This window comes from Felis catus, chromosome B3 (genome assembly GCF_018350175.1).
Source record: "Felis catus isolate Fca126 chromosome B3, F.catus_Fca126_mat1.0, whole genome shotgun sequence".
Taxonomy (NCBI): Eukaryota; Metazoa; Chordata; class Mammalia; order Carnivora; family Felidae; genus Felis; species Felis catus.
The window spans coordinates 120,784,315-120,808,218 of record NC_058373.1 but is presented as its reverse complement, the minus strand read 5'-3'; the positions used below and the strand labels follow the sequence as shown (position 1 = coordinate 120,808,218).

At 49.4% G+C, this 23,904-nt stretch overlaps 1 protein-coding gene across 9 annotated transcripts in view; it reads right to left on the bottom strand.

The window, feature by feature from the left end:
- Positions 1 to 23,904, bottom strand: part of IFT43 (intraflagellar transport 43) — an 84,228-nt gene that overhangs the window by 21,382 nt on the left and 38,942 nt on the right. For 8 of the 9 annotated variants that reach the window (XM_003987852.6, XM_045060290.1, XM_019833336.3 and 5 more), the window contains 2 exons: positions 4,635 to 4,667; positions 3,933 to 3,979 (listed from right to left, as the gene is read on the bottom strand). The exons of the other annotated variant lie outside the window; for it this stretch is intronic. In XM_003987852.6, the coding sequence (XP_003987901.1) occupies positions 3,933 to 3,979; positions 4,635 to 4,667 (80 nt within the window). The remainder of the gene's footprint in view (positions 1 to 3,932; positions 3,980 to 4,634; positions 4,668 to 23,904) is intronic. 9 annotated transcript variants of the gene reach the window in all.

Here is a 23,904-nt window from a genome sequence, read left to right as displayed (position 1 = left end):
TGGTGGTATAGAGGTGAGCACAGCCGCCTTCCAAGTGTCATCACTTACTAGTTGTGTGACCTTGGGCAAGGATGTTTCTCTTTGCCTTAGTCAGCTCATCTTTAATATGGAGATCGCGAGCAATCCAAAATGTCCACTGCCAGGTGAACAGATAACCAAAATGTGGTATGTCCATACACCGGAATAGTACTCATCAATAAACGTAACAGGCTAACGATATATACAACAACCTGGATAAACTCAAAATCGTTGCAATGAACGAAAAAAGCCAGACACAACAGCATATATACTTATGATTCAACTTACATAAAACTCCAGAAAATGCAAACCGCCCCAGAGCGACAAAAAACGAATCAGTAGTCACCTGGAGACAGGGGCAGAGGAAGGATGGACTGGAAAAGGGCATGAGAAATTCTGGAGGGCCAACAGAAATGTTCCATATTTGATTACGGAAGTGGTTTCATGGGGCGTATACACCTGTCACAACTCAACTGGTGCATTTTAAGTGGATGCAGTTTCTTGTATGTACATTAGACCTCAATGAAGGTGATTTTTAAAAACTTTCTCATAGATTTGTCTTGAGAATTAAAGGAGTTTGGTGACGAGTGGTGATGGCAGTGATACTGGTGGATAAGCGCTATGAGAGCGAGCGTTCTTTTGTGAGTCAGAAGACCAGAGTCCCTCTCAGAACCCTATTTTGTATGATGATCTCTAAGCTTCGGTGCTGTCACATGTGAAATGACAGCCTGGGACGAGATGGCCTGCAGAGGTGCTCAAAGCTGAAATCCTTTACTTCCAATGTGACGACGTCACAACGGCAGCCGGCACAACCTTCTAATAACACACGTTTATGATGTGTGTTAACTTCAGCATTCAGAGGTAATGAGTGCTGTAATGTTGAACGGTTATTCCTTGAAATGTAGCATTTTCACACATCGCAAAAAATGGAGAAAGAAGGATTTCAGAAGTCCTTTGAAGGGAGTTAGAAAGAGGTTTAAGGTTTAGGGTAGGAGGAGGCCGGGAAAAGATACCAGTTGAGTAAACCTTCTGTAGACCATGAGTTTAACGAGCACCTCAGAGTTAGCAGCATCGTAATGTCCACACTCACTGCTGCTTAACCACCTAACAGCCTTGTCAACGTCCAGGAGGACCCCTGCCCCCCTGAGTTCTTTGGCCCATCGTCCTGGATGATCACCCTGCCGTCCTGTGCAATCAACGTCCGGAGAGACAATCTGTGAGGACAGGCAGATCAAAAGTGTGGCCAGCAGCCACCAATCACGGAGCCACCACATCTGGCACTGACACGAGACAACCCAGGTACACGTGTTGGGAAAGAGACTTGGGAACAGAAACGCAGGATCCCTCATTTTACAGGGGCTCATTTAACTGGGAATCATTAGTGGGTGGACGAGTTTGCCAGCGACAAGGAGTTTAGTGAGTGGAGCTAAGGAAGAAGATCTGGTGAAAAAGAAATGACCCTGTCGATAAGAGATAATAGAAAAAGAAGAGTCAAATACTTAAGAACGACGAAGCCGTGCTCAGGAGCTCTCTAAATCTCAGAGCGGAAGCTGAAGTCCTGACCTCCTAGGACTACCTTTTTACCTTAAAACCCCTTTGGCAGGAAATAAGGCAGAAGTACCTTTTCATACTTCCTGTCCGTTCCTGTCCTCAATCCTGACTTTTGAGGCATTACAGCAGGCCTGACACACTTCGGTGTGCAAAATATTCGTCCAGGGAGTGTATTTACATTAATACAGATCTCTGGGCCCCAACTCCAGCTTCTGATTGCTGGTGGCCTGGGAATCTACATTTCGACCATTATCCCAGTACAGTTCACACGTCTCACATGTCCCCAGTCCTGTGAGGCAGCCGAAACACAGGTAATCTAAGCTTTCTAGATTTAATGCTCCATTTCACTTCGTGGTCACATGCAAAGGTTAGTTACCGAAAGCTTTGGGGCTCCACCTGCAGCCATGACAGAGTAACCAGCGCCGGGCATACCTTCCTGCAGGGGACAATTAGGAACCTGGAAATAACACAGATACAACTGTGTGCAGACTGCAGACAGTAGGAAGTGCAGGACAGTGATCCCTGAGAGAAGGGAAATGAGTGAGACCTTACCATCCGCCCTGGCTTCCTGCCTGGGTGTATACCTCCTGGACTCCGGCCCAGGGAGGGGGAACGCCAAGTGGATCATGGAGATCTCGTGGAGTTGAGGAGACAGAGGTCAAAATTTAGGTAGGCGAAGGTGGCCGGAACCAGAGAAGCAGAGGATGCGGAAATCTAGACTCATTGCACTCTAAGCTGTGCGTGTATAGGGTCAGGTTCCGCATGGATGGACAACGAATTACTACCAAGAAAGAACAATCCCCGAAGCTTACAGAGAACTGGAAGACGCTCAGCTCCACCCAGGCAGAGTGGAGAGTCCTGTGAACCACCAGGCAGGGATGCCTGGGGATCTTAATGTTTAAAGTTAGCTCTATGGGAAAAAAGAGGGAGAGAGAGAGAGAGGGAATATTCTGGTTCTTTTTCTTCTCCATGTAAACCTTAGAATTAGTTTGTCAATATCCAGAAACTCGCTGGGAGTCTGATTAGGATTATACTGCGCCTATAGTTGTTAGAACTGACATTTTGCTAATACCGCCTCTAATAAACTTTTTAAAGTATGAAAACAATAAAGTTAGCTCTAGACTTGCCCTAATAAAGCTTAAAAACAAAATGACCAAGTTGACTAACAAATTCGTTAACTGTCTCCTAAAACAGATATAATTGCCGGGGCGCCTGGGTGGCTCAGTCGGTTGAGCTTCCGACTTCGGCTCAGGTCATGATCTCACGGTTCGTGCGTTCGAGCCCCGCGTCAGGCTCTGTGCTGACAGCTCAGAGCCTGGAGCTTGTTTCAGATTCTGTGTCTCCCTCTCTCTCTGACCCTCCCCCGTTCATGCTCTCTCTGTCTCAAAAATAAATAAACATTAAAACAAAATTAAAAAACAAAAACAAAAACAAAAAACAGATATAATTGCCTACTAAAACAGAAACAAGGTCCAGAGACTCAACATGGCAGCATTCACAATGACCAGCATCCAATAAAAAACTACCAATCACGCGACGAAGCAGAAAAATATGTCTTGTAACCAGAAGAAAAATCAGAGTAGAAAGAAACACAGGAAACACAGAGATGATAGAATTAGCAGAAGAGGACTTTAAAACAGCTACTATAAAGGCTACCGTCAACGATGAAGCAAAATATAATCAAATTATGGAAGACACAAAACTGAATGGAGCTTCTAGAGGTGACAAATACAATTATCTGAAAGAACAAATTCACCGAATGGCCTTAATGGCAGATTAGACACCATAGAAGAAAAGAGTAGCTACGTAGCAGTGGAAACTATCCTCACTGGACCACAGAGTTTAAAACGAACTGGAAAGAAGACTTACTTAATGTCTCTGTATGTTAGTTTCCTCATCTGTAAAATGGGGAGAATAGCACCATCTCACGGGGTCGTTGTGATGACTAAACGCTTTAACACATATAAAGTGGTAGAATAGCGCCCGGCAGAATAAACACCCAATAAACATTAGCTATTATAACTTAAGTTTGCCCAGCACGCTGTGGGAACACAGGGGAGAAACTTCTGAGTCAGAGAGGCAGTGGCGTGGAGACGGCGGGGGGGGGGGGGGGGAACACGTGAGAGCAGGTGATGCTTCCGCAGAGTTGTGAAGGCCAAGTAGGGCTGGAGGATAACCCCGGAGGCGAGGTGCTCCAGGCAGAGGAAGCAGCACTCCCCCGAGGCACGGAGACATGACAGGATGCGGCCACTGCAGCCCGGTAAGGCTGCGGCAAACAGTGCCTTCACTGCAACCCAGGAAATGCTCTGGGGGCTGTGGAGCCTCTCTGGAAGCTTTTTTGATTTCCTCCAAAGGTATCTTACCTCCTCCGTCATCTGATCCATCCAAACTCTGCCGTCTGAGGCGGTGACTGCCCCCAAAAAGAAGGAAAGGAAAGAAGAAAATCAACTTCAGACACAGAAAGAAACCGCCCAAATTGTCACTGTGTGTATCCTTTCTCCCAGATGAAACTGTCTCTGGACCCACTTTCCTCCATCAGCTTGGTCAGACCTAATTAGGCAACCGGGTCTGCCATATATGGTGGCACAAGCTGTGCGGGGGACCATTCCACAGACTATGACACGGATGCTCCTCTCACCCCCGGGGGGACTGGCGTCCAGTGGCTCTGCCTTTACACTCTATCTTTGCCTAGAAACCTTCTTTCTCTCTCTTTGATGGAAGTCTTAGGAGAAGGCTGGGTTTAGAAAGCCGGTGCTGCTGCTTCCCATCTGTACCAATAAGCAGAACCCATGGGTCAGTACTCTGATACCTGGACGTCCAATTCTAAAAACCACAGGGTGGGAGAGGGACGGGGACGTCAGTGCCAGGGTCCAGACCTCCGGCTGAGGAAGCAGCATTAACTGAACTCTTGATTCAACGTGCATAACTAAAGGGGCAGACTGCGGTCAGATGTGTTCCATTTTCTAATGTTAAGTCCAACAAAGGCTGAACGGATGATGCCCACGAAGCCTGCACGGCTAGCAAAGGTCCCCAAAGGATGCCATAAGAATATGCTGGGAACATACTCTTCTATTTCTTCAGAAGCCCTCCTTCCTGACCTGAAAAACAGAAAGACAGGGTTTGTGAGAACCCACTAGACTCATGTCTTGGTGGGGTATGGAGGAGGGGGGGTTTCAAAAGTGAGGGCAAATTAGCATATTCCAAGCGCTTTATTTATCTGTATTTCTCTTTCTAGACCGAGGCCCATAACCCACATGAGAGAATTACAGACACTGTCATGTTTCTCTATTTTACTTTACTTTATTTTATTTGTATTCATTTTTGAAAGAGAGAGAGCGCGCGAGCAAGCACGGGGGGGGGGGCAGAGAGAGAGGGAAAGAGAGAGAATCCTAAGCAGGCTCCGCACTGTCAGCGCAGAGTCCAACACGGGGTTCGAACCCAAAAACCACAAGACTGACCGAGCCAAAATCAAGAGGCAGACGCTCAACTGAGCCACGCAGGCGCCCCTGTAATGCCTAGGCTTATTTCAGTATAACTCCAACTGAAATTGTTGAGTTTAAGGGCAGACTAGGAAGTTCAAAACGCAAAAGGATAGAGACGATACGGTGCCCTCCTTTCAACAATTAACAGACCAATTTATAGAACACTTTCTTAGGATTGAGGCCTTGAGTCTTAGTTGGAGCTTTAGTTGTTAGCATGTGGAGCTTCCCAGGAGCAAAAATGGATGAACCAGCCATACAGATCGAGCTGCAGGCTCTGGGCTTTCTGTAGCCTCCACCTGAAGGATCAGAAGACCCTGTGAGTGATGTTGGGCAAGTAGTGCCCTTAAGACATTCCATGAGGACAGGAAGCCTAATTATACAGACATTTATCTAAGGCTGTGGTTCTCAAACTTCAACGTGCATAAGAACCATCTCAAGGGACGCCTGGGTGGTTCAGTCAATTAAGCATCTGACTCTTGATTTTGGCTCAGGTCATGATTTCACAGTTCATGGGATTGAGCCCCGCGTCGGACTCTGTGCTGACAGTTCGGAGCCTGCTTGGGATTCTCTCTCTCTCTCTCTCTCTCTCTCTCTCTCTCTCTCTGCCCCTCCCTTGCGTGCACACACTCTCTCCAAATAAAGAAATAAACTTTTTTTTTTTTTTAAAAGAACTATCTGGGAAGCTTATTAGACATGCAGATCACTGGACCTGGCAGAGAGAACTTTCTGGATCAGTTGCTCTGGGAAAAGGGGAGCTCGAGGATATGCATTTTAAACAAATCCCCAGATAATCCTGATGTAAGTTGATCACTACTGACACTGTGAGAAACACTGATCTAAAGTCTTCTAAATGAGACTGACAAAATGTTGACAATTATTAAAGCTGGGTATTGGGTACATGTTGATTACTTTTCTGTATGTCCAAAAATTTCCACAGTAACAAAGGTTTTGTGTGTGCGTGTGTGTGTGTGTGTGTGTGTGTGTGTGTGTGTGTGGTGTGTGTTTTAATGAATTCTTGCAAGTCAGAAATCAACCACCATGATGAACATGGGCACAGGGTGGTGGCAATTCATAATGGCCAAGAGCCAGGATGCATGAGAAGGCCTTCAACAGTGCTGGGCCCACTAGCCTTGCCAGTGGAGCTACATGGGAACCAACCCACAATTCCCTTAAAATCCAAACAACCCCCACCCCCATCCTGAGTATAATTAGAAATTAAGCCCAACTTTAAATAGGTTAGTTTCCATGAAATTCGGACCACATCAACTGCACTGTTAAGGAAGGAAGAGGGGGAAGGGGGGAGAGTTTTGGCTGCTGCTGGGAAGAAGAGAATGGGTAAGAACTGGATGGAACAACTCTAAGGGGATCTCTCAGGCTGTAGTTTTTGACTCTTAAAGAGAAAGTAAAGAGACTAAGCAAGCAGGGAGGGCCAGGAGGGCATGGGGAACAGAAAAGGTGGAAGGGAGGCACCACAGGTAAACTGCAGACGGGTGCCCAAGGCATCACCACCATGTTATTGCTGGAGGATATTTGTTTTCAACACTCATCTGAGTCAAGAAAATCCTAAACATAGAGCACCTAGCAGTGCTCTATGCTCTAAGCCACCTGTTTGTGTGGGAGGACAGAAGGCTCTACTCTCAGCTCATGTACGTTCCCCAGGACCACTGCCTCTCATTGTCCTGGTGAAATTGAACTTTACAACCCACCATCCAAATGCCTCAGGAATACGTCACCAACAGCAGAAGGGCTTGGCTGAATACAGGGTCAGAGAAGAACAACGCGATTAAAGAGGCCAGGCGGATCGGCCAGCACCTGCATTTTGTACATCAGAGACATAGCATCTCTGATTACCCCAAAGAGTTGTGATTATATCGTCCCTTCCTAAGCAACGTGCCATGGCCAAAGTAGCAGTGGTTTTGTCTGAAGGAAGCAATAATGGTACCACTAATCTTCAGGGGAAGGCTGATTAGCTGCCATTTATCCACTCCACATCCAAACGGGGAGGAGTTTCACATTCAGCATAACTGCTGCTGAGTTCACATCCTACTCTCTCTCACTCCAGGGTGGCCCAAGGACTCCTTCAAAATTTCATTTCACCCCATGAGGAGGAACAAGATCAAAATGGAGCCCTTGGGGCGCCTGGGTGGCTCAGTCGGTTAAGCGTCTGACTTTGGCTCAGGTCATGATCTCACGGCCCGTGGGTTCGAGCCCCGCATCGGGCTCAGTGCTGACAGCTCGGAGCCTGGAGCCTGCTTCAGATTCTGTGTCTCCCTCTCTCTCTGCTCCGCACCCCTAGCACTCTCTCTCTCCGTCTTTCAAAAATAAATAAACCTTTAAAAAAATAATAAAAATAAGAATGGAGCCCTCAAGAACAGAGAGTGGGGATGCCCTCGGGTGGCATGTTCTCTCGTTCTCTCTCATTTTGTTTTTTTCCCTCTCTCTCTCTCACTCTCTCTGCCTGAAATAGCAGATTCTGGGCAAGCCTTCTGCCCGGGATACATGGAAAGGCCAGTGGGAACTTGGGCAAGGCCCTGGAGAACGGACCAGGGAGTGCTTTGCCTTTGAGAAAGCTGAGCGCTTTCTGGCCTTACCTAGGAGCGTGTCAGTTTGTCTGGACCACACTGGTGTTCATTTTTGTGTTGGTTTCAACATGAATTTGTTGCCCACACTGGGAGATTTTGTACAAAAATCCAGACTTCTGAGTTCTTCAGAGACAAAGCCTGCGAGGCCGGGCCTGCATTCCCTTACGGAAAACTCAAGTGAAGTGTGGCTGTGACGAGCCTGAACCCCCAGCCCTTCCCAGCACAGGGTTGGGGCGGGTGGTCAGGAGGAGTGTCTTTGTCATTCAGTCTGCACTGCTGGCTCTCTTAGAGTAGGAATTAAGAAGCAAGAGAAGCATTTCCCGGAGCTTCGCAGCTACCAAAAGCCAGAAAGCAAAAGGAAGGCTAAGTGGGAAGAACGTCTCAGAAGTGACAGCGTACGTGTCTTTACGGAAATGCGAACACGCAACTAATCCGTACGTGCACCTCAGTAACAGAATTTAAGGTGCCGTTTTGATATACGACCCCACCCACTTCGCAGATCTACTTTACCTGCCTGGTCCCCAAAGGCACCTCCAGTCACACATTGACAGAGTCCGGCACAAGGACACAGACTCGAGCACAGTGATCTTCCAACGACAGGTCATGACCCACCGTGAGTCATAAAATCAATTCAGTGGATCATCGCCAGCCTTTCTGGTCTTTTCCTTTTTCTTTTTTAACAGCATAGAGTAGAACAGAAAAGAGAGTAGCCTGCAAGTGGTAAGGCAATGTATTACATAAACATTCCCCCCCCCCCAGTTTTATAAACAGACAAACCCAGTCATGACGTAAAGTGTATTTTTAAATTGTCGGTGACAGGTTAAAGAGAAAAAAAACCAACAAAACCCAAACACCGTGGTTTATCCCAGCGCCATAGGGTGGGGTAACTAGAGAAGGATCTGGGCTCCCACAGACTGCGGGGAGGTGGAGGCTGAGGTAGAGGACGGAGGGTTCCGGGGCATCTCCTCCTTACAGACGTACTTCTGAGGAAACAGCGTGACCGGGCCCAGCCTCAGCGTAGACTGTCCACAGGGCTGTAGTCGGCTGTGCCCTGGGCATCTGGTCTCTTGCTGCACCCCCGGCCCACGAGCCTTCTGTCCCAGAAGTGGCTCCTGAGGGGGGGGCTGGGAGCCCGACCACCTTCCACAGGAGGAGTGTCCCTAGGTGTTCTTCACCTCGCGCTTTGCCAACACTAACGCCAGCTCAGCCCGGCTCTGGGGATGAGCTCGAGCGGGTTTCAGAGACCCTATGTGACAGAGGCGTGCGCTCCGTCCAAGTCACGGGGCGAGTCAGTCACGAGGCTGACGCAAGAAACCCCATCTCCTGACTTGCACCCTAAATTCCAAACACTCTGGCCCGGGCCTTTTCAAAAGCGGGTACCCGCTGGCTTTCAGACACCCCTCAGACCCCTGGACATCTGTGTGCATTTACCGTGCAGACCGTCCGTTCCTGACTTGCCACACTTACGGGAGGCAAAGGCGGATACAGAGAACTAGAAAGAATCCTTTACCACGACAGCTCTCAACCAGCGGCGCACAAGAGAATCACTGAGTTTTTTTGTTGTTTTCCCCAGTGTCTATGTGCTGGGCCTCACCCCAGGCCCCCCGAGGAAGTAATTTCCAGAGACGGGACCCGGTCACACGTATGAGAATCAGTGCCCTGAAGCTCACTTCAGCCAGTGTGCTGAACGACAGGTACTGAGCAGCAAAACGGAAACCCTGTCGCCTTATGCTGTTGAGTTGCCCGCTGTCTTCTAACACCAGTGTCAATGAACTCTGCCTTGACCTGAAGGCTGAGGGGAGGCAGGAGAAGCCTTCATAGCTGAAGCCTCTGCTCCTGAGGGATCCTGAGCTGGCTCTCCCGACATTCAGACAAGATTCCACGGTGCCCGTGAAACCTGAGCAGGCACTCTTCGTCTCGGCAGGCCCAGAAGCGGTTCAGATCCGATTAGAGATGCTTGTTCAATATTCAAAATGTAGAACACAGAGGTTGCTGAACCAGCGCTTTGAAAAGTTAATTAAATGCCAGGTTTCTTTTGAAGAGCTACTCCATCACTGGCTGATTGCTTTGGCCATTTTGCAGAATGAAGCTTTAGCTCTGGACAATGACAGGAATGTTCTCCTTCACCTCCCACCTTGTGAAGACAGGGCGACAGGAGTAAGGGCACTCTGGCTTCCGGCTCTCCCGCGAGTGACACAGACATACCTGGTCGGGATCCCTACCTCCATTTAAAGCCTCGTCTTCAGCCCGACCCTCAACCAATCCCTCCTGGTTACTGCCCTGTTTCCCTCGGACTCACACCAGGTTTCCTCTCCTCGGCTCCACACAGAGACCTTCACCCCTCAGGGGGAGGCCCATTCCCAGGCCGCGCTCCCGCGAGCCTGTCACAGGAAGGCTGGCCAGACTGATGATATCAACAGTTAACATTTCCTGAGCTTGTTGGATGCTGCGCAATGCTATTATATTATCCTTACGTATATTACTATCCTATAATACTATGTATTCTCTCTATGCAGTATGATACAACATTATTGAACTATCACATTATCTCTTTTGATTTGCTCCATTTTACAAATGAGACAAGTTCAGAGAAGTAAAGCAGCTCGCCTAAGGCCACCCAGCTAGAAAGCTGTCGGGCCGGGATACAAGCTCTGGGGCGGCTGGCACCGAAGTCCAGTTCTGAGCCCCTCCACGATAGAAACATGCGGGTAGTTCTACACGACAATGGGGACACGCAGCTAGTTCTACACGACAATGGGGACACGCAGGTAGTTCTACACGATGGGGAACGCTTGTCCCATAGACTGTGCTTCAAATCCAGCGACTATTTCCCACCACACACCTGCAACCACAGCAGGACCGCATTTTGGCCTGACGATCTGGTAGTTAACGCCGCCTTAACTCTTCTGTGAGACTTATTGTGTATGTTCTCTTTACAACTGGACAGCCTGCACGTGCCAAAAAAGGAGACCCCACGCAGCTAAGTCACCTTTCCCTCCACACACACTCCTTTCCTGAGTTCTTTTGCTCAAGTACGGTTCTTTTCTCTCGGCATTCACAGACCACACTGCCATTCGATGGGCACGACTCGGGCAGCCGAGGACCGGCTGGATGGCACTGCCCCTCCTGTGACCGCGGCCACGCGGGACCGCTACTGAACCCTGGGGCCTTAGTTTCCTTCCGGGGCTCCGTGGTGAGGAAACGCTGCCACGTAAAAAGCCTCCTGCCTGCAGTCCGTCTCCTCTGTCCTCCCCGCTGCGGCAGCGAGAAGGCCTCAGCTGCTGCTTACACAGGTTACGTGCTGAAGGGTGAAAGGCAGCCCTAATGTAGACATCATCTCAGTTAAAATGTTTCTCTCGAGTTTAATGGAATACTGCAGAGATCTAAATGGAGATAAAGTACCACGGCTCAGAGAACAGCCCGGATGCTATCTTTATGCAGCATGACAATGTTCAGTGGTTAATTAGACACCGTTAACCTATTTTAGCAGGGGACATAACTGGGATAAATGGGGGGAAGTGTCCTTGAAGTCTCTTAATAACCACAGCACACATTGGACCCTAGACTCACCTTCCTGCTGCAAGACAGAACAGGCTTAAAATAGACCAAAGTGCCAGGAATCTGGAGGCCCGACTGTCCCAGGGAAAGGCCCTCTGCGAGCCTAGTCCCCGAGGGCCGCGGCCTCTGATCCGGATGTGAAGGCTTCGGACAAATGGTTCACTAGTGCAACTTGTTGCCTGGGAGAAAAAAGTTAAAGCCACGGTGTGTAGCCCACAGGGTTCCCATGACGAAAAGAAGAAAGTCCGCAGCCAGGGGCTAAATTCATAAACGCCTGGCAAGGGGAAGAGCAAGAATGAGACACCAGCTGAAATGGAGCCAAAGCTACCTTACATTTTCAAAAAGTATCACTCTTCCGGAGGAAAAGCAGCCGAAATACCATTTTCTTGTGAGGTTTTCTGTTTTCATAATTTTTAAATTTTAAAAAATTTATTTCTGAAAGAGAGAGAGCACGAGTCGGGGAGGGACAGAGAAAGAGGGGGACAGAAGATCTGAGGTGGGCTCGGTGCTGAGAGCAGTGAGCCCGATGAGGGGCTCAAACTCGCAAACCGCGAGATCACGACCCGAGCCAAAGTCAGGCACTCGACCGACTGAGCCTCCCGGGCGCCCCTCTACTTTCGTAAGTTTTCACTGTCCAGTAGAAATCTCACAAGTGCCTCCAAACTTCACTGAGGTCAATTCCACCAAGGCATGAGAAAAGGGAGGTAATTTGTCCCAGATCATATACATCACCAGCACATCAGAAACTGAGGCTCTATTTTATGAACCCCGTGACCCACAAAAAGAGCCTTCACAGGGAAAACCGAAATCTGGGCACAGGAGACATTGCCACTGTAATCACGGCCACCGTGTCTGTTCAGTATCAGGCTGTCGACTGGGCAGCAGGGGTTCCTCTGCTCTAAGATGTCCCTGCACCTATAACACTTACTAGAAGTCAGAGATCTGTCATGCAATTTTGCTTCGCCACAAGGTTTTTCCTCATCAAAATCACTCCTGAAAGTTAAAGCCCCCACCGTTTTTCCCCTCGGTTCCTAGTTCTTGCCATTCGTGTGTCTGGAGTCCGGCATATATTTGTAGGTATTGTATTTCGCCCTTGTTTTTTTTTTTTTTTTTTTTTTTCAACGTTTATTTATTTTTGGGACAGAGAGAGACAGAGCATGAACGGGGGAGGGGCAGAGAGAGAGGGAGACACAGAATCGGAAACAGGCTCCAGGCTCTGAGCCATCAGCCCAGAGCCCGACGCGGGGCTCGAACTCACGGACCGCGAGATCGTGACCTGGCTGAAGTCGGACGCTTAACCGACTGCGCCACCCAGGCACCCCTCGCCCTTGTTTTAAAGACAAGTGAGAATTCCTCAGCACTCAAATGTTGGCACTCTGGGGTTTTAGGTCATATTATATCATATTTAGCTTCTGCTGGTATCGTCCACAAGGTGTTCAGTAGAAAGATGAAAACGGATGTCCATGGACTACCAAGCCTTATCAAATCGAACGCATAGTGAATTACAAGGCAATTCCTGGGTGAAGTTTGCCCCCTGCTGGTCAGATTCAAAATAACATCTTTGTTCTGATTCAAATTCTAAAGAAGCATTTATCAGGAGGGAAAAAGGCTGAAAGTTGTAATAGCGAAAAATAATTGTGGGAACATATAAAATGTATGTAAATGCCTGATATCAATATGCTAAAGAATGGAAGAATTGAGAACTCCGTATCTTTGGTGTCTCAAACGAACATTATTTCATTGGGACACCTTACTAGGTAACTTTTGGCATGACTAGGTGTTGAGATTTGGGGATCTTTTGATCAGGATTTGACAATCTGGCTGGAGAAAAGAATATTCTAGAAATAACAGTAATACCTCCAGAAGACATATGCGGCAGGGCCTGAAAAACTACCGCCGCCCTCCCTGTGCACCTCCTACGGGAGGAAACGGAGACAAGGAGTTAGTTATTAGAGCAACTGAAGTTCCAGCCCTGGGACTAGCCGGACACAGAGCTGACGCCAGAAACCAAAGTTCCCACTCCTCATCAACTGCTGGCCCCAGTTTACCGGGACAAGTGAGGTAGACGGAAGCAAAACGTCACGGTGGCACCAGAGATGGAATTAGCCACGCCAGTTCCAAGAGTCAGGGGAGACTTTCCAGAGGGCCTGCCCGCTGAAAGATGAGCAGGCTTGCGGCAGGTGGAAAAGCCCCAGGCAGGCTCCTCCTGCCGGAGGACACAATTCGAATAGAGGGAGGAGGGAGGAGGGAGGAGGGAGGAGGGAGGAGGGAGGAAAGGGCCAGGTGTGTTCGGGAGACAGCGGGGGATCTGGGGTGGCCGACATGCAGACGTGTTGGTACCGACGCTATAAAAATATGTGTATGGGCACCGGCCAGGCATCAGGAGGGAATCATGGGCCCGGACATATGCATTTTTGCCGGGTTCCTTTTGTCCCTCCAAGTTATCCAAGCCCAGAATTTAAAGAGAGGGGAGGTGGCAATGAAGTGCGGCTCACCTCACACCCCGTGTGGCACGGGGCACACGAAGGGGTTAGGGGCGTGAGGCTGTGTTCGCCCTCCGGCTACGGCAACGGGTCGCGGAGAAGTGCGGCTGCACAGGCTTCCCAACAGGCTGTCATTTCCAAATGCCACCTTCGTGGGTTGTGCGACAGCCATGCGTTTTCTGTGCCTGCTTCATATTTTAAGTTGGCTCCTTACTTTCACTTTCGCAAACTTATTTTTGAAAAAGCCTTCCATCCTCAATGGAAAGCTACCATTACCAGCCAGACAGAAGGCTAACCGCGAAAAACAAGAGTTTTTTTAACATCGCAGAGTTTATTTTATCGTGGCTGGGTATCGTCGTCTGCCAAAAGTCTGACCTACGGTGCATTCTTTCTCTGTTGGTGGGCAGATTAGCAGGGTTAGAAAGGTGCTAACGATATGAGAGCTGCAAACAGGGACTTTCACGGACCTGACCGGAGGGACCGGAGGCTAGTGGCAAAGAGTGACGGTGCAGCCGCACGCAGTGCCTGGGAGGTGGGACTGGGAGGGCAGAGAGCAAAACGGCACAGGGCGCGGGGGCTGAAACAGGAGGCAATCATGGGTCCACAAGTCGGGGGCAAAATTTTACCGGTGTTTCTGGAAATCTGGATTTCAGCCCATTTTAAATCACTGAATGGGCTGCGTCTTTTGCTTCTCCTGGAGAGAATTTTCCGCTCTGTAATGGAGCGACCTTTAAACATTCCCTTCCAGCCACTTCCCCACTGTTTTCTCTGCCCCGCTGTTATATCCTGTGGTCCCCAAAGCCCCATGAATACATTCAGACTCAGCCAAGTGATGAGGTGCTCCAAGAGAAGGTGGCACGTGCCATTACAGGGGACCCTCTTCCAGCTGGCCATCGGTATGCCAGGCCATCGAGGCAGCGCAGGGCCACCGTGTGGGGCGGCTTCCTGGAAGGCTCAGCACCCACCCCGGTGCCCTCCTGCTATAGGTGAGCCAAGAACACCCTGGCGCTTCTAAACATGGCCTCTCCAACGAAACCAGGAGAGCCCAGTGTAGCCACTGGTGACCAGCTGTGGTGAGAGAAGAATGGGTCAAAAAGCAAAATCCCTGGCACACACAACAGACCAGGAAAAAACCTGGATCGTGTGACGGGGTTGTACTCCGTGCATATATTCATACCCACGGATGCCCGAGCTGCTGCTTCTGCACCAAGACTGTTCTTGGTTGTTTCTCCACAAAGAACTGAAGAGAAAAGGGAAGGGCTAGGTATGACGTTCACACATGCACTTCATTTTTGAGAGACTGACTCCATGACAGGGAGGACAAGGAGATCACTTCATTGATGTCAGGGGAATTTTAACCAGTGCCTGGCGTCCCTAGTCACCTCCTCCTGGCGTTTCCCTGCTCAAGCTGCAGAGCTGCGAGTGCCCCTCAGGGGACTGGCTGGCTTGGGGGTCCATAACTTTTTTCTCTGAAAGTTTTTCTGTTCAATCGGATTGTTTCATACAATCAACACTGCATTTTTGTAAGGGTCCCAGAGGATTGCGGCCAAGGCGATTTCATGCTAACAGAGCTATTGCACAAATACTATAGTGCATGGCCTTTCCGTGAACTTGATAAATGCATGCACGGGAGCTTTGTGGACGGGCATGGCTGTAGAATGAGTGGCACCTCCTATTACACTAATTAGCTGTATGACCTTGGGCAGCAGGCCAAGGTGACATGTAAGGGCTTCTCTAACTCTGAGATTTTACACCTGAGTCGCTTCACCAACCCCAGGCCTCACTGTCTCCATCTGTAACGTGAAGGGGCCATGACTTCTCAGGTCCCTCCCTGGCTCTGTGAATGACACCGACCCTGCCTCTCCCCGTCCTGGCCCCACCCTCCCTGTTCCCCATTTACACCATTCATTCCCTAGTCTGACCACCTTCCCTGGAACTGGTTTATCGGGTCCCCAAATTTCAATTACTGGGATGTGCTGGTGTGCAGATCCCAATGTCAACATGGCAAGAAAAAAATAGAAAAGGAAGGAAGGTAGGAAGGAAGGGAGAAAGGGAGGGAGGGAGGAAGGGAGGGATGGAAGAAGGGAAAATCTCTTTCTTTTAGTCAATCATTTTCAGGGACAATAAACACAAGCTCCCCTCCTACTTCAGAACTTAGTACATTTCCCACTGCAGTCTTCCCTTAGGGGTTGTCAAAGCAGCCACTACCTTCCCAATCACACAGGGCAGTTTTACTTTCCCTTTACCCCCTCTTCTGAACAGTTAACCCCCTCTTAACATTCCCGTTGGTTTCTTCCTGCTCACTGACTCCTTCCTACTTCCTTTCCCTCCAAGCAGCTGGAAAGAGGTATCTGCCGGCTCGTATTGAACTCTCCAAACCTCCAAATCGGGCTTCTCAGAAAGTAGCCCTTTGTTCTCCGGGTCCCAGGGGACTCGCAGCCCTGGGCTCAACCACCTGGGACCCAGCCAGCCAGCCTACGTGTGAGTGCTGAGCTCTGATCTGGGGCCCTGATTTGAACACTGGCTTAAAACCAGTGGCTGAGCTTAAACCAGTGGGCTCTGGAGTCCCGGGGTTCAAAGCAGAGTTTTACCATTCACTAGGTGTGTGCCCTTACGCCAGCCACTAAAAAACCACAAAATTGGTAACACCACATTCTGCTTCACAGGGTTGGTCTTAAGAATCAAATGAGCTTATAATCCATGCCAAGCATTTAGTGTAGTACATGGCACACGGGAAGTCCTCTGAACAGTGGCTGCTGCCCCCATTACTATCGGGACTACTGTTATTGTTACTATGTTATTATTCTGACCCCAGTCTCTACTCCCTATGCTGCCCATGCTCGACAAGTTGTCCTTCTCCTCCTTGGTCCCACCGCTGAACCCCAGCCCCGAGGTGGGTGCTGGCTGGCTGCCCAGCTGAGTTGCTTCAGGCTTTTTGCTTCTAGATCCCTTGTTACCCCTGCACCTGCTACCCCTTGCTGACTTGCCTGGAGCCCTCAGTGGACACACCCAGCGGCCTTCCCTCACTGCCTGGCCTGGTACCTCCCACCTCCACACGGGAAACATTTTGCCTGGCTCCCAGGCCTGTCCGCCAGCTGGACACTGCCCGCTACAACGACATTAACTTCGCCTCCAGTGTCAGCCTCCAGGCTTTTCAGCAGGCACCTTTCTCATGTTTCCTGTCCCTTGCTTTACTTTCTCTGCCTCTTGGTTCCCTTCCTTCATTATCCCTGTCTAAAATGCAACTTTTGCTGGCTTTCAAATCCTTTTGAAGGGATTCTCCACTGCTGGGGAGCTTCTAGAATTAGGTGAAATTGTTTCTATGCTCCTTAGCACGCTTGACCCTCCATATCACAAATACATTCTTGGGGCTCCTGGGTGGCTCAGTCGGTTAAGTGGCTGACTTCGGCTCAGATCATGATCTTGTGGTTAATGAGTTCAAGCCCCACACTGGGCTTTGTGCTGACAGTTCAGAGTCCGGAGCCTCCTTCAGATTCTGTGTCTCCCTTTCTCTCTGCCCCTACCCTGCTCATGCTCTGTCTCTGTCTGTCTCTCTCTCTCTCTCTCTCAAAAATAAATAAACATTAAAAAAATTCATATCGCACAATATATTCCTTATGGTAGGACAGTCTCACCCAGTGACTTCTGTAGCTCCATTTGATGGGGTTGACCACAGAAAACAAGTCCTTTCCTCTGGATTCAAACCCCAATTTTGTTTGGGGCAGCAATGAGCCCAACTAAAGACATTCAATTCCCCAGCCTACTCCACCCTGAGGGGTGGGCATACACCACATTTCTGACCAATGAGAAAGATGCGGCCATCCCTGGAAAGCAGATCTTATTTCCTTTCCTCCAAAAGACAAATTCCCGCTAAGAAAGAGCCCTCACCTCCTTCATCCTTCACCAGCCTTCACCCTCACCTCCATGTCATTCTCTCTTCTTCCTACCTGGAAAACAGACGTGAGGGCTGGAGACACAGCAGCCATCATACAACCATGAGGCATGAACACAATGACGGAGGCCCATGTGTGAAGGATGGTGGGCAGGACGATGGAAAGGGTTCCGTCCATGTCGTTACCACCGAACTGCCACACCAGCCCAGGACTGTGAAGCCTGGACCTCTTGTTTTCTGAGACAAATTGCTTTCTGTTTAAGCCTCTGCTAGTGGGGTTCCCTGTGGCTTGCAGATAAAAATGCAGCCTCAACAAACACAGCACATCCAGTGGCAAATGAGAAGTCATCCTAATTGAGAAGGAACACAGATCCTGTGGAAAAACCAACCTCACACAATCAGATTTAGTTAAGTTCTCTTAAGAGAAAGCAAGCATTTGAGTCAGATACAAGAATAATGCACTCTCAGAATAGGAAGGAGCAATGTCCCCAAAGTCTGCTGGGGAAAAAAGCCATCAAACTTGGGGGAGAAAAGGTGAGTAGACTCTCTCCACAGCTTTGTCTGGTCTAAAAAGACAACATTCTGCCATGGAGAATGGAGCTAAGACAACCTTTAAGAAGATGACTCCGCACAGGGAGAAATGGGTGTCTTTTTACCCCTGCAAATACCCCAAGCTCACACCACATCAACAAGGCATTCAGAAGAGGTGTGATGTGTCCCTCGCACCACTGGTCACATACCTGTCAACACTTCAGCGGCTCCCTGTTCTCCCATGTGCTGGAGCTCAAGGTCCTGTGCTCCAGCCCATTTCCTACCTCACCGTCTGCTGCCATCTCCTTCTCTAGGCAAACCCTGGGCTGTCGCCAGCCAGTTCTGTTCACTCCAGACCGACTGTGGACATTCAGTCCGCATACACCCGGCCCCTGTGCCTGGAAGGCCTGCCCCCGCCTCCGTGCTTGTTAGCGGTTTCATTTCAAGGCAATGATTCCCAAACTAAAAGGTTTCAAGTAGCCATCTAGAAAGCAGATTTCAGAAGTTTAAACATACTTTCTGAGTTCTGGAGGGCCCGGGAGACCACTCTGTTTTAATGCTGAAGAGACAGGGCCCCAGCGTGCTGAGCTAGTGGGACAGGCTTACACTGGCCCTCTCCTCCTTGCTCTCGGTTCAGGGCTCAGTGAGGAGAAATCTCGTACGTGCCAAGGCTTATCTATTTGGGATTTCCTAGACTCAAACTCCAGTGCTGAAAAGGGAATTCTGGGATCATGTAGTTCAGACCCCTCAGGGGAGCCTCCGCCCCAAGAGTCCACACGACTGGCCTTAGGCTGACATGGCGAGTGAGTGGCAGAAGGGGACCAGGACACAGGCAGAGGTCCCGACTCCTAACAGGTGCATGGCGAAAGGGTGGCCCTAAGAAAGGAGGGTGACCAGAATGAGCTCAGGAAATGGCCACCAAGGCAGACACCTGACCGTATCTGACATGTACTTGGAGCACCCTGCTCTGGGCTGAAGGCCTCCTAGATTACTCTGCCCTCAGCCTCGAAGGGGAGTCACAGGCCCGACACCAGGGGCGGGGCTGCTGGGCGCACCCGTAACTAGAGCCGGCTCTCGAGCTGGCTGCCTGGGAATGGATCCAGTTCTTGGAGGGCACCGCAGGGTTAGAAGGAATGATCATTTCCAATGCCTAATTGAACTTAATGACCAGCCTAATTAGGCCTTTTAATGGCAGGACTGGCACGGCCTTGGCTCGTGCCCCTAAGTGCAGGCTGCATCCTCCGTACTCACCTTCCCAGGGCCAGGCGGCTGGCTGGAGCTCCGCTCTGCACACAGGTAGGCCAGAGGAGGTTAAGGGCAAGCATTCACTCCCTGCCATTCTTCCCACGGTCTGAACATGCTGGAGCTATGTCCAAACAGCCCTCGGGGAACGTCTGCTGGGGGTCTACCACGTGCAAAGGCACGATATCAGGAGCCAAGGGCATAAAAATGGAAGGAAGCAGGGGTGCCTGGGTGGCGCAGTCGGTTGAGCGTCCGACTTCAGCCAGGTCACGATCTCGCGGTCCGTGAGTTCGAGCCCCGCGTCGGGCTCTGGGCTGATGGCTCGGAGCCTGGAGCCTGTTTCCGATTCTGTGTCTCCCTCTCTCTCTGCCCCTCCCCCGTTCATGCTCTGTCTCTCTCTGTCCCAAAAATAAATAAAAACATTGAAAAAAAATTTAAAAAAAAATGGAAGGAAGCGAGACATAGAGAACAAGAGCATGGCCCTGCAGTCAGACTCACCTGGGTTCAAGTCCTGGCTGGTTCCTTACGAGCCATGTGACTTTGAGCAAGTTATTTAACTTTTCTGAACTTCTATTTCCTCATCTGTAAGCTAGGATAATAATAGTACCAGCTCCTGAGGTTGTTTTGAAGATAAAGCAAAACAACTATGCTTAGGACAGTGCCCAGGACAAAAGCCACAATAAATAGTGTGTGTGTCTCATCCATTCGACAAGAGGGTGGGCAAGATATGTGGGCTACCCATACACGGGTTCTGCAGTGGGGCCCCAGGAGGCAGAATCTGGATCAGAGGGTGAGGCTACAAATTTCCTAAAGACGAGTTGTTGACAAGAAATCAGGGGGTTGGAGCGCCTGGGTGGCTCAGTCGGTTGAGCGTCCGACTTCAGTTCAGGTCATGATCTCACGGTTTGTGAGTTCGAGCCTCAAGCTGGGCTCTGTGCTGACAGGTCAGAGCCTGGAGCGTGCTTCGGATTCTGGGTCTCCCTCTCTCTCTGCCCCACCCCCCCTCGTGCTCTGTCTCTGTCTCTCAAAAATAAATAAATGTTAAAAATAAATAAATAAATAAAAAAGAAATCAGGGGGTTGATAATGGCATATAAATTAGAAACAACCTAAATGCCCACCAACAGAGGAATAGTGCATCCATACCATGGGATAGTAATGTAGCAGTTAGAAAAATAAAGAAAATCTACCTGGACTAAAAGATTTCCAGATGTGCTGTTAGGTGAAAAATGAAAAAAATTTAGGAGCAGAACACCCTTAGCATGATCCTATTTATATTAAAAAAATACACACACACACACACACACACACACACACACACACACACACACATATAAGCATATCTATTGTATACAATTATATATTGAATATCTATTATTGGTAAAAAAAATAACCAAGGAACTGTTACCAGTAGCTACTTCCAGAGAGATGACTAGGCTTGGACAAGATAGCGGCTTCAGGCAAATTTAGCTTTACCTGTCTTGTTTGAGTTTTTACGTCATTAAAGTGCTTTTGGTTTGCTCGCACGATTTAAAAAGTCTTTGTAAAAACATATGCTTCCATTGAGTTCCCCAGCAATGGAGGGGTTCACACAGACCCTGCACCAACACGGCTAGAGATGCTAGAATTTGGGGCACCTGGGTAGCTCAGTCTGTTGAGCGTCCAACTTCAGCTCAGGTCATGATCTCCCAGTTCCTGAGTTCGAGCCCCACGTTGGACTTTGCACAGACACCACGGAGCCTGCTTCAGATCCTCTGTCCCCTTCTCTCTCCGCCCCTCCCTGGCTTGTGCTCTCTCAACAAATAAATTAAAAAAAAGAAGAGGCACTAGAATTTGACAGGAGATGGGATGAAACTGGCTCTAACCTTCTAGCTTCAAACCTCTGCACTAGGTGATAATCCAGAGAGACAAAGGAACACGCCACAGGACGCTGTGGGCGTTTGGGCTGTTGTTATCTAAGGGAGACTCCTGTGGGCCTATCATTTCTTTCGTGACCTTCAGAGACCCTCCTGCTTTACAATCCTACCCCCAGCTCTACGAAATGAGCAGCTCTAGTCACAGGAGAATTTGTACTTCTGCAAAATGAGAAATGACAAAGAGCCACAAGTCAAAGCCTTCACTCACAGGACATGTGAAGAACCCACTCTAGAACCTCTCCTGGTTTTCAGTTACGAAAATAAAATTCAACGGTAGCTGGACTTGCTAAGAAAAGCTGAGGGCTTGAAAGGAAGCTGAGAGCAGCTTCAGGGGAGGTGGGGATCAGGGCCTGGACTTTGTAGTCTTTGGGGAGGGCTCCCTACAGGCCACCACACCACACAAGCCTCCCTACAGGTCGCCACACAGGCCTCCCTACAGGCCGTCGCACAGGCAACTGGGAAGCAGTTCTGTTGACCCAAGCCCTTGGAAACAGCCATTGGATGCTGTCTCTCCCCTGGTGCACAAACGTAGGCAACAGGTTTACCTCAAGTCACCGCACGTGCTCCTCCCCTCCTCCCTGGGTGCCAGGTACTCACTTCTGCTCCAGGGACAGGACGGATTAGGGCCACGTGTCAGGGAGACTGCTCCACTTTTCACAGTGGGGAGTGAGGTGGCCAAATGCTACTCCACGTGGGGCTTACGGGAACAGACTGCCATCACCTTCAATTGGGAGGCACTTGACAGAATTGCAAGATTCCAATTATTTCATATTTAGTCATTTGCATAAGTAAATTGGTTTTGCGACACCAGACGAGCCATCCAGGGCTCTAACCTATAGCGACTATCACTCAGAACATCTCTGCTTGCTCTGAACGGAACATCACTGGATCAGGCTGAGTGGAAGTGCACGAAAATGCCCCCCCACCCCCCAGAACCTCAAAGAGGAAAAGGCTGATCCATGCTTCGTATCTCTTCCTTAGCCCACGGGGCCTATACAAACCTTACCTCCAGGCTTTATGAGACTTTCCAAAGGGTCATGTGATGGCTAGTACACGAATCAACGTCGGAAGTCTGCTTTCCACCTGGGAAAATATCACCCTATTGGCGGCTTATGATTGCTTTTACTGAGATAGGGAACTTTGGAGTACTACGTAGCCCTTAAAAGTGAGGCGGTTCTATTCTGTATTGAGATTCTTAAGGTCACCAAGAAATACTGTCATATGATAAGAGAAAAACGCAGAGGAGATAGGTTACCATTTATGTGAGGGGATAAGAGGATATATTAATCTATATGTTTTGTAAATGCACAGAGTATCTTTGGAAGGATACTGGGGAACAGTCAGTGGCTGCCTCCAGGAAGGGAAACTGAGTGCCTGGGGGGGGGGGGGGCGGGCAGGGAAAGAGAGATGTACCTTCCTACCATTCTTCCTTACCCTTCTGTGCTAGGCATGTTTCTAATGTATTTAAAATAAATATAACTAAGACTCACTAGGAGTTCTAATGTCTCAAAAGATGACACGGGGTTATACAAGGAACTCAGACGCAGGAATCTGTGTGAAGGGGGACGTTAGTAAGGACCTCACTGCTGTGTGCTGCAGGGCCGAGTGGGAAAGAGCAGCTCTGCTAAGTCCTGTCAAATCTGCCCATTATTCTTGCTCCTTCCCACCTACCGGCCACCAAGGCAAATGCAATCTACCAAAACGGTACAAGTGTGTGAAGACAGGAAAGGCCTAAGGATAGAGTGAGCTCGGCACAGTCCACACTTTCCACTACTTCAGGGAGGAGACTTCTTTTTGGTGAGTTATTTCAACGAACACGGTCCAGGTGTTCTTTCCTCTTCAGATCCTACTGAACATACTGGATTTCTAGCAACAAACAATGCAATTAAATTCTAATTAAAAAAAAAAACAAAACAGGGGCGCCCGGGTGGCTCGGTCAGTTAAGCAGCCAACTTCGGCTCGGGTCATGATCTCGCGGTTTGTGGGTTCGGGCCCCGCGTCGGGCTCTGTGCTGCCAGCTCAGAGCCTGGAGCCTGCTTCGGATTCTGTGTCTCCCTCTCTCTCTGCCCCTCCCCTGCTCGTGCTCTGTCTTTCAAAAACTGAAAAAAATGCTAAAAACATTAAAACGAACAAACAACAACAACTGTGAATTCTCCAAGTTCAGTTACAATGGAAATGTATGCAGACCTTCCTTTATCAGCTCTCTGTCCAGGCTCTGAATGTAAGTGGAGAGCAAAGCCAGCAATGACTCTTCGGGGAGCCTACACAGAACAAGCAAATGTGCGGTGTACGTTTAAGCCATCTGTTGTTGCTGAGCCCCGAGGCTACCTTTTCTGAATCTGCTGTACTTGCAGGCCCTACAGAGGAGACGCGTAAATGCAGGAGAAAGCGCGTGATAGAAAGTTGTGACAACTATGCAGGGGGCACTCGTGGGCATCTCCAGGGACAAGGCACCTGAGCCCTGGATACAGCCGCTGGAAATGGGTGCACAATTCGCTACTGAGGACTTTCCCTTCTTACCACCTCATATGCGACGGCCTCATCCGATTTCACCCAATCGTAGACATTCTTCTCTAATGGCTGACCTCACTGAGAACCAAGTAACTGTTCACCCACGGTGCCCAGGACCCCTGGTCCAGCCATACCGATT